Source organism: Podarcis pityusensis (assembly GCF_964106645.2).
Source record: "Podarcis pityusensis genome assembly, chromosome: 4".
NCBI lineage: Eukaryota > Metazoa > Chordata > Lepidosauria > Squamata > Lacertidae > Podarcis > Podarcis pityusensis.
Window position 1 is genome coordinate 76346722 of NC_138027.1, and position 17154 is coordinate 76363875.

Sequence of the window (17154 nt, forward strand, 5' to 3'; positions counted from 1 at the left end):
CCCCAGCATAGGAGATCAAGGTGTCGCGCGCTTCTCTTCCACTGCAGTAGCAGCAGTTGAACCTGTCGTCCTGGGAATTTCCTCGCTTGGCAGAGGAACCCGAATACTTTCCTAACCAGCTGCGGTTGCTGCGCACACGCGCGCGAATCTGGGTCACAGGGCGGGACTTCCAAGCAAGCCTAAACCTCAACACTGCCGCCTCTTTCTTTTTTTAAAAAAAGAAGACCCCCCCCCCCCACCAAAGATTTAGGGCCCGATCCTTTCTTTTCCCTCTTCCGCCTTGGTCACGGAGCCTCCTGCCGGCTTGCATCGCCTAGATACGCAAATCAACTGTTTGGAGGAGAATCAACCCTTTCCCCTTTGCTGCTGGGGTTTTGTTTTTTGTTGCTATGACTGCCTTCCAAGCGACGCGCTAAGTTTTCGGTAGGAAGGAGCTGGCCGCGTCTCCCTCGTTCACTCCCGATTCTCCAGTCCGCTTGGTTTCCGTAAGGTAAGGCACACGCAGTTCTCGCAGGGACGATTCCCCACCTCTTGCAATCTCGGTTATATGGTCGCGCAACTGGTAGTAGCTGACGTGTTGCGCGCTTTGCAAACAAAATGCTGCGCAGTCCTGTACAGTTTTGGGTTTTTTGGGGGGGGGGATTAAGACCCATTGAAATCTGCGGCCCCAATCCTAAACATGCTTACCCGTTGCGCTCAGTAGAACTTTTCTTCTGCTTAAAGATTTGCATTGCTGTTGCTTCCAGACAACTTGCTAATTTGAGCATTTCTCCTGATTTTGCTTTTGCACAAAGTTTCCAGGTAGGTTACAAGGCTCCTGGTATTTACTGTTTATTTTTTCTCTCTTTTTTTTGCGGGGAAATGATATGACGTTGTGGTCAACTGGGATAGGGGACAGTGTGTTGAGATTTCTCTTTTTTCAGACAAATCCTCTTCAATTGAGCAGCCTGATTTTGCTGCTCTCTCCTCGACACTCACTCACAAAACAGCGAGACCATCTGAAAGCAGTCCAAGTTCGCAGGTAGAGGGGCTAACGGTACTTCTAGACTGTTGCTGTCATGTCCGTGGCATCCAGGCACATATCTGCAAATTATATCTAATTCCGCACAGTTCCTTCTTTTATTTCCCCACCACCTTTCCATCAAGGAGCTCGGAGTGTAATTCTCCACCTCCCCATTTCACCCTCAAAGCAATCATGTGAGGTAGATTAGGCTCAGAGACAGTGACTGGCCCAAAGTTACCCACTGAGCTTCGCGGCTGAGTGGGGTTTTGAACCCTGGTCTCCCAGGTCCCTAGTCCAACACTCTAACCACTGCACCGCACTGCCTGTGTGTGGACATTGATATGACAGAAGATGGGAGGATGTAGCTTCTGCGGCATGGAAAATTATTTAACTTAAAGCGGGAGAATAATGAGCGGCCATTGTTAAAGACCCTTAGTGTAGATACACTTGATGCTTAGTATTGCAGCTTTAGGACCCAGCTGGCTTCCAGGTCAGTGGGCTTAATCTCTAAAGTCTAGAAGGCATATCTAGAATGTGATAGTAATTCACAGTATTCAGCAGAATCATTAAGCCATGAGCAATACGAAATGAGTCATACCCAAATATGCAAATATTTTCTTTTTTTATGTAGTAATAACTTTCCCGTTTTTTTTTAAACCCTCCAGTTTTAGTTGTTTCTCATATTACTCATATCCTTAGATAAAAACCTCTACTGATGAATAAGGCGGCCTGCAAATCCAGACTCTGCTTTTTAAAATCAAAGCCTCTAGCTTTTACTTTTCTTTTTTTCCAGAAAAGAAGGTGCAACTCAAATTAATTTTGAAATGTATGTTGGAAATCTGTCTGTTCTCCTGCTGATGATTCTTAGCTGTGCCGGCCTAGGTAAGTATAACTCAGTTTTTCCTCTCTTTAAACAAGTTTTAGCAAGCCACATATATATTTATATATGTGTGTGTGTGTATATATATATATATATATATATATATATAGTATAGAAGATAAGTCACTGTTTCTGGATCTTCATATAAAGCTCCCCAGAAACATTTTGAGACGTTAATTTAAAAACCAACTGTAAATGCAAAGTGGTTACTCAGTAATCTCACTGTTCTTCAGTGTATTGGTTCTATTATTGGTAAATGTCATTTTCACTGAAAGCACACATTTTTATTTCTCAGGAATTACAGTGTGGGGTGTGATACTTAGAGCAGAATCCTTGAAATAAGTGGATTTAAATAACTTGAAGTCAGTGGGTTTCTCTGGGTATGACTAACCTTTGATACTGAATTGTGTGTGCTTGTTCCTCCCACCACCCTGCATAGTTCGAAGTTTATCTTTTAAAAACCTTGTATCCCACCCTTTGTCCGAGGATCTTCGGGACAGAGTTCAACAATATATAAACCAATAAATAAATAAACGATGCAGTAAAATAAAATCTATTTCCGTAAGCTATCTACATAAAGATGCCCTATGAAAAAGGCAATGATTAGAACAGTGTTTCCCAAAGTTGGGTCTCCTGCTGTTTTCGGACTACAATTCCCAACATCCCTGACCACTGGTCTTGCTAGCTAGGGATGATGGGAGTTGTAGTCCCTCTGGTGTGTTAGAGACCTCCTGGGCCTGGGCCTACCAGCTGGCCCTCCCAAACAGGTCTCAAGCCATGGACAGGTTGATATATGGAGAAGAGGGTCCCTCTGGTATTTGGGTTTAGGGAGTTTATTAGCAGTAGTATTAGCAGTTAAGGGAGTTACATGTCAGGGCCAAAACCTTGAACTGGGTTTGGTAGTAAACTGGCAGCTAGCACAGATCTTTGAGGATTGGTGCCATGAAGTCTTGAAACATCAGACCCAACATGACTCTGGTGGCTACATTTTGCACTAGCTGCAAATTCTGAACCCTCTTCAAGGGCAGCCCCTTGTAGAGTGCATTGCATTGCAGTAGCTAAACCGGAGGTTATTTGAGTGTTGATCACAGTAACCAGGCTACCCCTGTAATTTGTGTACATCAGTAGACCTGCTGTCCATGCCTGCTGTCCCTCTCTTATTGAACATAAATAGCCACGGCTATCTTCTCATCCTCCTCAGTTAGAAAACACTCTGAGGCCTCACTCAAGAGCTATCTCTTTCCCCAGCTGTTCCTTATCTGGCTCATCCCCCAGCTACTATTTATCAACAGGCCCAGCTGTCTAGGGTCTGATTCTTCATGCCAGGGAGCAGTGGATCGGTCCCTGGTGGTCCTTTGTAAATGATGAACCAGCCTTATCTGGAAAGAGAGACTGCATAGACTTCCAGGGACAAGGTGGAATTTAGGTAAAAGATAGCGGCAAAGGACCCCTGGATGGTTAAGTCCAGTCAAAGGTGACTATGGGGTTGCGGTGCTCATCTTGCTTTCAGGCCGAGGGAGCCGGTGTTTGTTCACAGACAGCTTTCCGGGTCATGTGGCCAGCAAGACTAAACCGCTTCTGGCGCAACGGAACACCGTGACGGAAACCAGAGTGCATGGAAACGTCGTTTACCTTCCTGCCACAGTGGTACCTATTTATCTACTTGCACTGGCATGCTTTCGAACTGCTAGGTTGACAGGAGATGGGACAGAGCAACAGGAGCTCACGTCGTCGCGGGGATTTGAACCGCTGACCTTCTGATTGGCAAGCCCAAGAGAGCCAGTGTGGTGTAGTGGTTAAGAGTGGTAGATTTGTAATCTGGGGAACCGGGTTTGCATCTCCGCTCCTCCACATGCAGCTGCTGGGTGACCTTGGGCTAGTCACACTTCTTTGAAGTCTCTCAGCCTCACTCACCTCACAGAGTGTTTGTTGTGGGGGAGTAAGGGAAAGGAGAATGTTAGCCGCTTTGAGACTCCTTCGGGTAGTGATAAAGCGGGATATCAAATCCAAACAACTCTTCTTCTTCTTCTTCTTCTTCTTCTTCTTCTTCTTCTTCTTCTTCTTCTTCTTCTTCTTCTTCTTCTTCTGTGGTTTAGAACACAGTGCCACCTGCGTCCCTACCTGCACACTATGAAGCTATTCTTTCAGGGGAAGCATCTAGAACAGGTCACCTTCTACCTAATTCCTGGATGTGGGTGCCACTGATTCACAGCACCTCTGTCCTGTTGGAATTTAGTTTCTGTTTATTGGTCCTCATCTAACCCATTACAACCTCCAAATACTGGTCAAGCACCTACACAGCTTCACCTCTCCCTGCTAACCATATCTTCCACACACTAGTGCATTTCCCCCCCTTCCTTAGAAGCTTCATGCTGCGTTGCACAAACATGCAAGATATTGTGGATCCTCTACAAACAAAAACAGGGGCATGGACAGAGCTGCATTGCCATTGCCTTCTTGTTTTGTTTGAATAGTGCCAGCACACTCCGTTTCCTGTCTCATTAGTCAGGCCAAAGAGGTGGAACGACAGTCTTGTGTTTCATGAAGCTAGGTCACATCAGGGCTAGCGTTAGCATAGCTCCAAGAATGAGATGTGCTCTTTTGCCCCCCTGTTTTCTAAGAAAGGCCACATTTCTTTCTTTCTTTGTGTACACCCTGCAGGTCAGCTTTGCCCTATACGCTCGATCATTAACATTCCGGAAGGAGAATATTTTTCAATTTGCTGTCCCGGGGTGGAACAAGATAGAGGCTATGCTGTACACTGGTATAAGGAAAGAGGAGGAGATTGGACCTTGATTCAAGGAGACAACAGAACTGAGTTGAGCGGGACTTACTTGGAATTTTGGCCAGCTGTGCTGAATGACACTGGAAACTATATGTGTAATTCCAGGTAGGTGGAATATGTACCAAGAGGAGTATATACAGAGATGTTTGGAGGCCTTGGCCTGTTTTGCCAGGTCTTCCTTTCACGTAAAGAAGATGTAAAAAGGTAAAGGGACCCCTGACCATTCGGTCCAGTCGTGGCCGACTCTGGGGGTTGCGGCGCTCATCTCGCTTTATTGGCCGAGGGAGCCGGTGTACAGCTTCCGGGTCATGTGGCCAGCATGACTAAGCCGCTTTTGGCAAACCAGAGCAGCGCACAGAAATGCCGTTTACCTTCCTGCTGGAGTGGTACCTATTTATCTACTTGCACTTTGATGTGCTTTCGAACTGCTAGGTTGGCAGGAGCTGGGACCGAGCAATGGGAGCTCACCCCGTCGCGGGGATTCGAACTGCTGACTTTCTGATCGGCAAGTTTAACCCACAGCACCACCCACGTCCCACAAAGAAGATGTACAGTAGTCCATATCTGCATAGGAAGCTGCCTTTCCTCTAGCTGGGTTTTCTCCCTGCTCTACCTGGAAACACCAGAGTTTGAACCTTCTCAGTGCTTTTTTTTGGTGGTACTCTGTACCAGCACCTCCCCCCTCCAAATCTTGCAATGACCCTTGTGGTCCCTTCCAGCTCTACGGTTCTACTATTCCCTCTCCCACCCTCCCCACCCAGTTCCTAAGGAAAGGCTGATTATGTAGAAAGGCAGGCATCAATGCTTTTATCCCCTTGCCCTTCCCAGCCCCGCAACAAGGCAAGGCTTTAGGGGTCCCCGGCTGTTGCACAAGCACACTGCCTTCCCACCCTTTAGCCGGAATGGTACAGTTTTTTTTAACTGGTGCTGACAGTTCAGCAACATTGCTACTAGCTATATCTTGGTGTGGTTTCACAGCAGAAGTGAGACTTGCTACACTGCGAATGTCAGTGAAAGGCAGCAATGTCAGGAGAGCCCTCACAGTGAGTTCCTTCACTTCCTTCTCAGTTAGTAAAGCACTAGCAGCTTCCCCTCTTCCGAAAGCAGGCCTTTTCCTGTTATGCATTCTGGATTGGGCAACTCCTTGAAGCAATATCTTTCCTGAATCATCAAGGGGATGACCCCGTTTGAACCTTAACGTAAGCCAGGCAAAGACATGTGCTGAGAGCGTTGCAGATTGCTTATGTAGCCAGCATCGCGGCACCTCTTTGGCAAACCATGTGCGACAGCAGCTGCATGATTTCCAATAGAAGAGCTGGCTCCTGCCACTCACAAACCACACGAGGACTCGAGCAGTAAGAAATGCCTGGAATGGTTGGATCCAGTACCAGAACTAATGCAGCACAGTTAGCTTCAGCAGGGGCCAAACAGGCCCATGGCTGCTTCCAAGCAAAGCTAGATGGGAATTTCTGGTTTAGTGCTACGCTCAATGCAAGAAGCGTCCATCTGGATGCCATTCTGCAACCAGTTATTTTATTTATTCATTTATATACCGCTTAATGCCAAATTTGGGATGCAGGTGGCACTGTGGGTTAAACCACAGAGCCTAGGACTTGCCGATCAGAAGGTCGGCGGTTCGAATCCCTTCAACGGGGTGAGCTCCCGTTGCTCGGTCCCAGCTCCTGCCAACCTAGCAGTTTGAAAGCACATCAAAGTGCAAGTAGATAAATAGGTACTGCTCTGGCAGGAAGGTAAACGGCGTTTCCGTGCGCTGCTCTGGTTCGCCAGAAGCAGCTTAGTCATGCTGGCCACTTGACCCGGAAGCTGTACGCCGGCTCCCTCGGCCAGTAAAGCGAGATGAGCCCCGCAACCCCAGAGTCGGCCACGACTGGACCTAATGGTCAGGGGTCCCTTTACCTTTACTAATGCCAAAATAGTCTCCTGTTAGTTCCCAACCATTTTGGGACGGCAACCCACAAACCCAAATTTACATGGCATGGCGACCCATCAGCTTATTGTGGCATGAATTTTGGATCTTGGATCTTATTTCTTTATTGCTCTGAGTTTTTGTGACTGATGCTCCCTCACCCAAATCCATACTATGGAAAGTCCAGCTATGTCCCGTTGGTCCTGAATGTGCAGAGCAAACAATATTGATTTTGTACCACATACACACACTGATGATGTTGCTGCCTAGCAACAACACGGAACACTGTCCTGTGTGAATGATATGACTTGAAAGCAAATAGATGTTATTGTCTAGGGTTTCTCTCAAGGGCTTGGGTGCCAGTCCAGAGAGGCATAAGTTTCCTTTCCAAAATTCTTGGCCAATGAGAGCTGTGATGATGGTGCAGCAGTGACCAGAACATACTGAGGTTGAATCGGTCTAGGGAATCAGTCCAGGTCCAAACATAATCCAAATGCAGGGTCAATAACAAAGGGAGTTGCAGGGAGACTAAGGTGGAATCTCTACACACTTAAAAAACCGCTCTGAAAATGCTTTTTGTAATAAAGCGTTCTTAAAAATACATTGAATTTTCCATAAGGCACCATCGCCATCTGGTGTCACATTGCATATTGCACTTAAAACACACTTAAAACATTTTGTTTGCAGCTGTATAGCTGAGTCCTAGGTCTGAGTTTAAGGAGCCAGAGACCTGGGTTGTTTTGAGCAACTGAAGGGCTCAAACGGGAGGCATCTTTGCCTTATAGAAAATGCTTTATTTGGCCGTCTGGAGTCCCACGTCATTTTCTCAGTGGCATCTATCAATTCAGTTTTCAGATGGCTTTTTTAAATCTAAAAATGACCCAGGAGCGAAAGTCAAGTTAGGTAACTGTTATCCAGAGATCTTGGGTTGGGGTGCTGCTTGTTGTTTTCTTCCTGCCCCCTTTACTGACACCTTGGTTCTTGTGGCTGTCACAAATTAGGTCACAGAGACCTCACTTGAGTATGTGATTCTGTGCCTTGAAATGAAGTCAGGGAGTGTTTGTGAACGTTCTTTGGAACCTGAATGTCCAACGTGGTTTACACGGCTTCCGATTGGCTACAGGAGCTTCCGGAAGCCAATCGGAAGTCGTGCCTTGGTTTCCGAACATTTTGGAAGTCGAACGGATTTCTGGAACGGATATCATTTGACTTCCGAGATACCACTGAATTGTGATAATAATGAGCTATCACAATCATTGCATTTTTATACCACCCTTCATCTGAAATTACAGGACTGTTAACAACCTAATAACTCAAAATTACTACTACTACTATAAGGTAAAGGGACCCCTGACCATTAGATCCAGTCATGGCCGACTCTGGGGTTGCGGCGCTCATCTCACTTTATTGGCCGAGGGAGCTGGCGTACAGCTTCCAGGTCATGTGGCCAGCATGACTAAGCTGCTTCTGGAGAACCAGAGCAGCACACGGAAATGCCGTTTACCTTCCCACCGGAGCGGTACCTATTTATCTACTTGCACTTTTTGGTGTGCTTTCGAACTGCTAGGTTGATAGGAACAGGAACCAAGCAACGGGAGCTCACCCCGTTGCGGGGATTCGAACCGCCGACCTTCTGATCGGCAAATCCAAGCTCTGTGGTTTAACCCACAGCGCCACCCGCATCCTACTTATACTATTACTATAAAATAACAAATTTCCCACCCACCCCAACACCTAATGTATGAATTATTTTGTTTGTTTTGGTTCATTGCTTTTGGTTTCCTACTTTCAATGGCCTAAATGCCTGATTTATTCAGGAACTCTGCCCAAAAAACCATTTACAAATGTACCACTACATATGCAAATATGCGAATGTGGTTTTGTCCTTGTGAGAGAACTGGTCAGTGCAAATGGCTTTTAATGTGTCGTGGGTTCTAGGGCTGGCTCACCCACCCCATGAGGCATGATGGGACGACCTATGGAGCAGGATCTGCAGGGGCAGCTCACCCAGCCTTCAAGGAATACATTTCCCACCTGCGCTGCCTGTGGCGTGCTCCTTGGAGCCCGGATCTGCCGCCTCCTTGGTGACCTCCCCAACTGCCACCTCTACAGCAGGTTCTTGGCAAATAGGAGGTGCTGCTGGTCTCCTCCCACCCTTGTTCCTGATGAAGATCTTCACTCACCCCTTTTCCACTAGCCGGGGAGGGCCGCCATTTTGTGGTTTGCCTCAGGTGTCAAAATATGCCTTGGGCTGGCCTTGATGGGTTCTCTCATGGAAGGAAAGCGGGACATAAATGTAAGAAAATAAAGCCACCTTAACACACACACACACACGCTTCTTCCTTCCTCTCAGCAATGGAAAACACAATCCAAAGAAATGGTCTTTGATTGTTCTCCAGAGAAGTAGAACAAGTTGCTTCAATGTCAACCACGTGTCATCTGCTATACATGGAATTCTTGGAAGAACCTATCACCTGAAATGCAATGATACATACCACAAGGCAAATGTTGCCAAGATAACATGGTACAAGGTATTTATTAACACAGCTTTCTCTGGAAATTGAGTTCCTTTACCTTTTAAATAATTAAATAATAATTAATTTTTGTCGGGGGGTGGGGCTGGAGGGCTGGAACAGATATGTACCCAAAAATCCACCTATATCTGTAATCATAAAGTTGTGGCCATTTCTAATCCAGTTTATTAATCACATCTTACACTGTTACTGGATCTGCAACAAACAAACAAACAAACTTTGTGGTGAGTTTCCCCTCCCTTTTCCAGACTAACTACAAGGTTGTGACGAAATATTTATCATGACAAGCAGTTTAGACTCAGGGGCCAGCAAACTTTTTCTGCAGGGGGCCGGTCCACTGTCCCTCAGACCTTGTGGGGGCCGGAGTATATTTTTTTGGGGGGGAAATGAACAAATTCCTATGCCCCACAAATAACCCAGAGATGCATTTTAAATAAAAGGAAACATTCTACTCATGTAAAAACACGCTGATTCCCGGACCGTCCGCAGGCCAGATTTAGAAGGCGATTGGGCCGGATCCAGCCCCCAGGCCTTAGTTTGCCTACCCATGGTTTCTTTAGAGCAAGACAATGAAGGCAGAATGGAAGGGGAGGGTTGGCTCACCACATTGTTTGCGTACTTGTTCATGTACTGTATTTTGAAGTTTTATGCTGCTTCTAAGACACCTTTTGGAACATCTCCACTTTAAACAGGACTGCAGGAAGCTCCCTCAAACAAAGGAGGAGTGGTCTATCGATGAGCTAACAGCGGGAGATTCTGGAAACTTCACATGCGTGAAGTCATTTGTTCATGCAGGAAAGAGATACAATGCTACCAAAACAATAGGACTAACAGTGGAAGAAGGTGAGAGGCGGAGCAAAAAATAGGACGATAGTTTGCTTTGCATTAAACCCTTTAAATCTCAACTTACCCAGGAGCCCCTATACATACTAGCAGGTGTCAATTTTATGCCCATTTGTGGCACGTGGCTGTGCGCTGAATCTTTTAAGTGCTTAGCAATGCTGCTGTTTACTCAGTATTTGATTTTTAGGGTCTCCCATGTGTTAAAAAAGCAAGGGAGCTGGGGCTTACGGCTATAGTGGAGGCCATTTTGTGTGGATAATACATGGCAGGGGCCTACAGTCTGCCTAACTTTTGGTTTCTGGAGACCCTCTGCCTCCTCTCTGTAGGCTCAGCTGCCATCAACACTCTGTAGCAACACGCGGCTAATAAAGAATGAGCAATAATCAATAATAATGTAGTGTTTCACAATAGCAAATAGTACGTACGTGATGTTTCAAAGTACATTAAATCAAAATAATAATCGTAACCACTCACTATAACAGAACATCACGATTAAGGTCAGATGCCTTTAAACAAGTGCATAGCAATTAAGGCCACATAGGTACATCAAAAAATAGTGGACGACAGAAGTGCCTGGCGTGCTCTGGTCCATGGGGTCACGAAGAGTCGGACACGACTAAACGACTAAACAACAACAACAGGTACATCAAATAACAAAGGATCAGCAGCCTTTACATGTACCAGTGTCTGCTGATCCTTTGTTATTTGATGTACCTGTAGGTAGACATTTTAATCGCTGATGAAGATTCATCTTCAAAACAGTGCGTATATCTGGAAAAACTGTTCTTCTGTTTTCTGCTGGAGCACCTGTCAACGCTTTTTTACAGGACATTGATTGACTGTTTAAAGGCATCTGACCTTAATCACAATGTTCTGTTATATTGACTGGTTATGCTTACTGTTTTGATTTAACATACAGTGGTACCTCGGGTTGAGAACTTAATTCGTTCCAGAGGTCCGTTCTTAACCTGAAACCGTTCTTAACCTGAGGTACCACTTTAGCTAATGGGGCCTCTCACTGCCACCGGTGCGCGATTTCTGTTCTCATCCTGAGGTAAAGTTCTTAACCCGAGGTACTATTTCCAGGTTAGCGGAGTTTGTAACCCGAAATGTTTGTAACCTGAGGTACTTTTTGTATGTACTATTTGTTATTGTGAAACACTACATTATTATTGATTATTGCTCATTCTTTATTAGCTGCATGTTGCTTCTGGCTGGTCTAGTTTTGCCGTTCTGCAACACAGGGGATTTGCTTTGTTGCATCAACACTCTGTAAGCTGACAGGTTCCTGTCAGGCACTTTTTGTCAGCCCTGGATTTATGTGAATGATGATGATGATGATGATGATGATAATAATACTTTCAAATCATATAACAACAATTATAACAACAACATTATTTCACCCAATTTCAAATATGTCAACATTAGACTGAACTGTTAGGGGAAAGGATGGCTTAAGTAACGTGCTGTTTTGCATCCCCAAGGTCTTGAGGAAATCACAAAGCCTGGGCTAATTGGATCCGAAAGTTATACCATCCTAACGGAAATAGGTACCTCTTCCTTTCTCTAAAATGAGAGAATGTTTTGTAAGGCTAGTTGTGTAAGTGTGTGTGGTTGTATGGGCTGGTTGTGTGGCATGCAAGTGAAGACAGCAGGCATTGCCACATTTGTCCCAAAATGTGTAGATGGGTAAGACATTACATCCTGAGATACACTGTGGGGACAGAGTAGACGTATTTCATGAACCATGTGGACTGCCTATTGCAGATTATGCATGCATGCATGTATTACAGGTAGAATTTTTCTACAAAATAAATTTAAAGTGACTTATGTTGATTTGAAACACAAAACTACCATAACCTAAACAAACCATTATTATTTATTTACAATTCATTCATCATTTTGGTTGGCCCTGTAGAGTGCAAGTTTTCATAGCTGTTATCTGCACAAGAAACTTATGGGAGACATTTTAACTGCATATTTAACCGAACCATGCATATCACTTCCATCTCTGTGGTAGATGGCAACCCACGGCAGTTTCTTGATGAGGCAGTATCCTTCTGAAATCTTGAAAAAAACTTGAGCAAACACCCTTAAAAACTTAATAGAGGACTACAAAATAATGGGAGTTGGAAGCAAAGCAACTGCTCCCAGGCCTTTGGGAAAGGGTGAGGATTTTAATGGAGCCATTCGGCTGGTATTGTTTATTGTCTGTTTTGATGCAGCCGGAGGACTCTTTACTTTTAAGGTGTGGGTTGTTAGTTATATTCAGAGTAGACCCATTAAATTCAGTGGACATGACAAACTTAAGTCCACTAATTTCAATGGGTCTGCTGTGAGCACAATGTGGTTGAACTTAAACCACTGTCATCGAGGAAACGCTGCTCTGAGTATGACTTAGCTAGATACCACCCAGTGGGGTTTTAGTTGTATAGTTTTAGGAATGTTTGTATTCCTGCCGTGGGCCTAGATAGTGGAAGGTGGGTTAGAAATTTCACAAATAAATAAAAACAAATTAGGCAATCATTTCCGCTTTAATAACAATTGGGTGTATTTATTAAAGGCCCCCTAAATTATTAATTTTGAAACATGTTCTGCTTAGGTAAAAAGGAAATCCTCAACTGCACAGCTTTTTTAGGTTACTCTAACAATGTAGTTGGAGACTTTCTGCTTTATTGGTCACATCAAGATGACATGATAGGTCGCTGTGAGGACAACAACTTGCCATGTGAAATGGAATACCATTAGTAAGTAATGTTGGTAGGAAAATACTGTGTATCAATGTTTATATAGTGCAATCCTTGGCATTTTGGTATGTTGTGATTTCCTGTGCTCTCTGCCTTGCATTCTTACCTAACCAGCTAAAATTAAATATAACCATAGGGCTTCTTTGTAAGACAGACACAAACTGGTGTTTAATAGCCAGCCGTGTCCATGGCAGGATCTAGAATCAGTTTAGATTGAAAGCAGGATGTTTACATGGATTGTTCCAGATTAATGAAAAACTACATTTTTGGTGCTACAAATGGGTTAGTGTGTAGCTAGCCTGAGCCTATGGGACGCGGGTGGCGCTGTGGGTTAAACCACAGAGCCTAGGACTTGCCGACGGGGTGAGCTCCTGTTGCTCGGTCCCTGCTCCTGCCAATCTAGCGGTTCAAAAGCACGTCAAAGTGTAAGTAGATAAATAGGTACTGCTCCGGCAGGAAGGTAAACAGCGTTTCTGTGCGCTGCTCTGGTTCGCCTGAAGCTGCTTAGTCATGCTGGCCACATGACGCGGAAGCTGTATTCCAGCTCCCTCGACCAATAAAGCGAGATGAGCGCCGCAACCCCAGAGTCACAACTGGACCTACTGGTCAGGGGTCCCTTTACCTTTACCTTTAGCCTGAGCCTGGATTCAACCAAGTGTCTAGAGGATTGGGAAGGTGCACAATACAACAAAATTATCGCTTTCCATTTTGTGCTCTTCTCTGCAACTATCTGCCTATTTGTGTTTGCATTCCTCTCACTGTCTCTTCCACCTTTCTTTAATGTTCATATTGTCTGCGTTATCTGTGAACTGGTTATAGATTCCCCCCTGTCTTTAGATTGGATAAGGTACACTTCTTTTTTCCCCTTTTTCTTCTTATTCTTCTTTCTATAAATTTGTACACTGCTTGATTATGAAAACAAACAAAAAAACCTCAAAGTGGTTTACAAAAGGATAAAAAAAAAAAATGAACAGCAACAATACTGAAAAGGATTTTTAAAAAATCAATATTATAGCATTGTGGCAGCGGTATCTAATGTTTCCCGTCCGATGTTATCGGACTACAACTCCATCAGTCCTGGGCCAGCATGGCCAATGATAAGGAATGATGGGAGTTGTAGTCAAACCACATCTTGAGGATACCGTATTAGCTATCCCTGCATGGTGTTACTTCACTAGACCTCTCTCACTTCAGCTTGGCATTTGCTGGCTTGTGATGTTGCCCGACCATAAGACACACCTAGTTTTAGAGGAGGAGAACAAGAAAAAAAATATTCTCTCCCTCTCTGCACAGAGCCCCTTCAGCGAAGCGGCAGGAGAAACAGAGCCCCTTCCGTTTCTCCTCCCACTTCGCTGAAGGGGCGCTGCGCAGCTCTCCCTCTCTGTGGCAGCGCCCCTTCAGCGAAGTGGCAGGAGAAGCGGAGCACCTTCCATTTCTCCTCCCGCTTCGCTGAAGGGGTGCTACACAGAGAGGGAAAGCTGCGCAGCGCCTCTCCAGCGAAGCGAATCCAGGTGAACAAGAGGGATCGGTGTGCACCGACCCCTCTTGCTCTCCTGGCTTCAGCGAAAGCAACACGAAGCCTCCGGAGCGCAGCAGGAGCTCCTGCTGCGCTCCGGAGGCTTCGAGTTGCTTTCGCTGAAGCCATGGAGCCTGCATTCGCTCCACAAGACGCACACACATTTCCCCTTACTTTTTAGGAGAGGGAAAGTGCGTCTTATAGAGCAAAAAAATACGGTGTTTTTGTTTTACTTTGGACTTTGTATGTCATATTCTGTATTTACATTTTGCCTGGAAATGGCAATACTGTGGCAAACACCCCATACATTTAAAGCACATATAAATCAAACATTCACCCTGCAAAGAATCCTGGGAACTGTAGTTTACTCCCTTACAAAGCTGCAATTCCCAGTACCATTAACAATTCCCAGGATTCTCGCTTTAAATGTATAGTGCGTAAGCAGTCCAAAACAGGTGGTATAAAAATATATATATATCCATAAATACATGTTCATGCTAAATGAAAGATCATAAAATGGGTTTATAAAGTAGTGCCTTTCAAAGATTGTGTGAACTATGATAGGATCATCCCTGTTAATGACAGAACTTCCCCCATAAACAGTGACTGAAGGAAACATGGAAATGCCACACTAAATATCTAGGGTTGTAGCCAACATTAATCATACTGAGAGCGGGCCCTTTGAAATTAATGGACCCAAGTTAATCAGGTCCATTTGTTTCAATCTGTCTACTCTGAGCATTACTAATATTGGGCATAGCCTCTAGTTTGGAAGTACCCAATGAAGCTGCAATGAGAACATTTATTTAGTTGGAGAGGGTGGTTTATTTCTCAAATTACTGTAGCACAGTCACAAAGGGCTCTTCTTCTGTTATGGATTCTTGATTTGAGATTCCTGCATTCCAGGGGGTTGGACTACAATTCTATTATTCTAAGACTTTCTTCAGTGATCTGCCGTTGAAGATTTGTATCCTGAAATTAGATTACAAGAATCAAGCTGACCGATGAAAGACGTCTCACATTCTTTTCTTTTCTTCTAACAGTCAAGAAGAAGGGAAAAACTATTCTTTGAAGCAGTTGTGGATCAAGAGTGTTAAAGAGGCGGACATCAATTTTTCATACACCTGCAATTTTGTGGCAGCTGGTTACCCTGAGAAGCAAATAGTTACACTGCAGAAAGGTACTGTATGGTTTTCTTCTAATGCCCGGCAGCCACAAAGAATATTAACTGGGGCCCGTCTGTGGACCAGATACAATGGAAGTGCAAAGCACTTATGCAAGGAAAATCAGAGCTTTTGTGTGGAAGCCTAAGAAGTAGTCCTCTGGGGGCTTCAAATTGTTGATAGTACAACAATTTGTGCAGTACTGCAGTACTTAGTATTTCTGTTTCAATTGAGTGCTCCCTTCTTTTAGAATTAGTTTTACCTTATTTGAAAGGAAGTGGGAAATAACAACGGCAAGGGTAGCTCAGTCAGTAGAGCATGAGACTCTTAATCGCAGGGTTGTGGGTTCAAGCACCATGCTGGGCAAAAAAATCCCTGCCTTGCAGTGGGTTGGACTGGATGACCTTTGTGATCCCTTCCAGCTGTTCAATTCTATGATTCTATGTTTCTGCCCGCGGCTGTCTCTCTTAGCTGACAAAATTGGTGATAGTTCCCTAATTGGATCTAGCATCCTGGTGTTGGTGTGATCCAGGAAAAAGACTAGTGCCGGATCTCACAGCACAGGTCAACATTTGTAGTGGCAAATACATACAGGGCTGCTAGTTTTTCTTGGCAATCTTGGTCTGAGATTGTAATAGACATGCTTTCCCCCCAGCTGGACATTTTGACTCATGCAGTCTTGCTGTGGAGACAGCTTGTCAGGAAGAATTGGTGGGGAGGGGGGAAAGTGTTAAGCACCCACCAGTTCTCTCTTTCAAATGCTCATGCTCCTCCTCACAATCACATTATCTCAACAAACATGGGAGTTTTTTTGGGAGGGGCGCTTTGGTTGCCTCTTGGATGTTGACTGTAAATGAACAAGAACAAATGGATTTCATGGGGCTCAGTTTGTTTGAGAGCAAACGAAACATGAGCTCACGAATTGAGGATAGATAATATCATCATCATACTGTAATAATAATAATAATAATAATAATAATAATAATAATAATAATACTATTTATACCCCACCTATCTGGCTGGGTTTCCCCAGCTACTCCAATCGGCTCCCAACAGAAGATTAAAAACACAACAAAAGATCAAACATTAAAAACTTCCCTAAACAGGGCTTGGATCATAGGATCCTGCTTACACCTTGGGGCAGAAACAAGAGGCACGACAACATTCGTTATCCCTTTTTCTGCCTAAAAACATACTGGGCAAACACTTAATAGCAGAGTGTTCCAGCATCAGTATAGACCAGGGGCTCCCAATGTGGTGCCCAGTAGATGTTGTTGAACTCCAGTTCCCATCAGCCTCAGCCATGGGGATTATGGGAACTGTAGTGAAGCAACACTGTGGCAGGAGGGGTATGTTGGCTAGCCTTGAGATAGACTTATTGCAGTTTTTCTTGAGAAGAGTACTTATTTGGAGGGCTCTGTCTCAATCATGTGTTGCCTCCTTTTGTTTTCCAGAAACGAATCGAGACTTACCCTTGCGGGTCTTTACCCCTGGAATTATCGCAGTGATCTTGCTTTCCCTTGTTTCTGTTCTTGCGGTCATTATGTCTGTGATATTCAAAGTTGACCTTGTTTTATTGTACAGAGATGTCACAGGGAAGGATGAAACGATTGGAGGTAAAACATAGCAATGTTTGGTTTAGGGTGGGGTGGGTGGAGAGCTGTTTTGCCTGAGCAAAAATGAATTTTGTAGGTCTTGGTTGGGGAGGCAGACAGGGTAGTATTTGCTTTTTAAGCTTTTCTATTGCAGCATTCCT

At 44.6% G+C, this 17154-nt stretch overlaps 1 protein-coding gene and 1 long non-coding RNA gene across 6 annotated transcripts in view; one reads left to right on the plus strand and one right to left on the minus strand.

Annotated features, from left to right (window-relative positions):
- IL18R1 (interleukin 18 receptor 1) overlaps positions 1-17154 on the plus strand; it is a 20578-nt gene continuing 3424 nt past the window's right edge. Inside the window, exons 1-10 of one of the 4 annotated variants that reach the window (XM_081003121.1) lie at positions 1-490; positions 924-1021; positions 1797-1885; positions 4545-4773; positions 8949-9126; positions 9822-9972; positions 11457-11522; positions 12575-12719; positions 15279-15415; positions 16853-17014. In XM_081003121.1, the coding sequence (XP_080859247.1) occupies positions 1828-1885; positions 4545-4773; positions 8949-9126; positions 9822-9972; positions 11457-11522; positions 12575-12719; positions 15279-15415; positions 16853-17014 (1126 nt within the window). In that variant the 5' untranslated portion in view covers positions 1-490; positions 924-1021; positions 1797-1827. Of the gene's footprint in view, positions 491-656; positions 802-923; positions 1022-1796; positions 1886-4544; positions 4774-8948; positions 9127-9821; positions 9973-11456; positions 11523-12574; positions 12720-15278; positions 15416-16852; positions 17015-17154 lie in introns of those variants that run through there. The other 3 variants (XM_081003120.1, XM_081003122.1, XM_081003123.1) reach the window with 3 other exon arrangements.
- The window catches only part of LOC308475873, a 13445-nt gene continuing 11327 nt past the window's right edge, over positions 15037-17154 (minus strand). The window contains exons 3-5 of one of the 2 annotated variants that reach the window (XR_013985459.1): positions 16871-16945; positions 16141-16245; positions 15037-15207 (exon numbers count right to left, since the gene is read on the minus strand). This is a non-coding gene — a long non-coding RNA (uncharacterized lncRNA). Of the gene's footprint in view, positions 15208-16140; positions 16246-16809; positions 16946-17154 lie in introns of those variants that run through there. The other variant, XR_013985460.1, reaches the window with a different exon arrangement.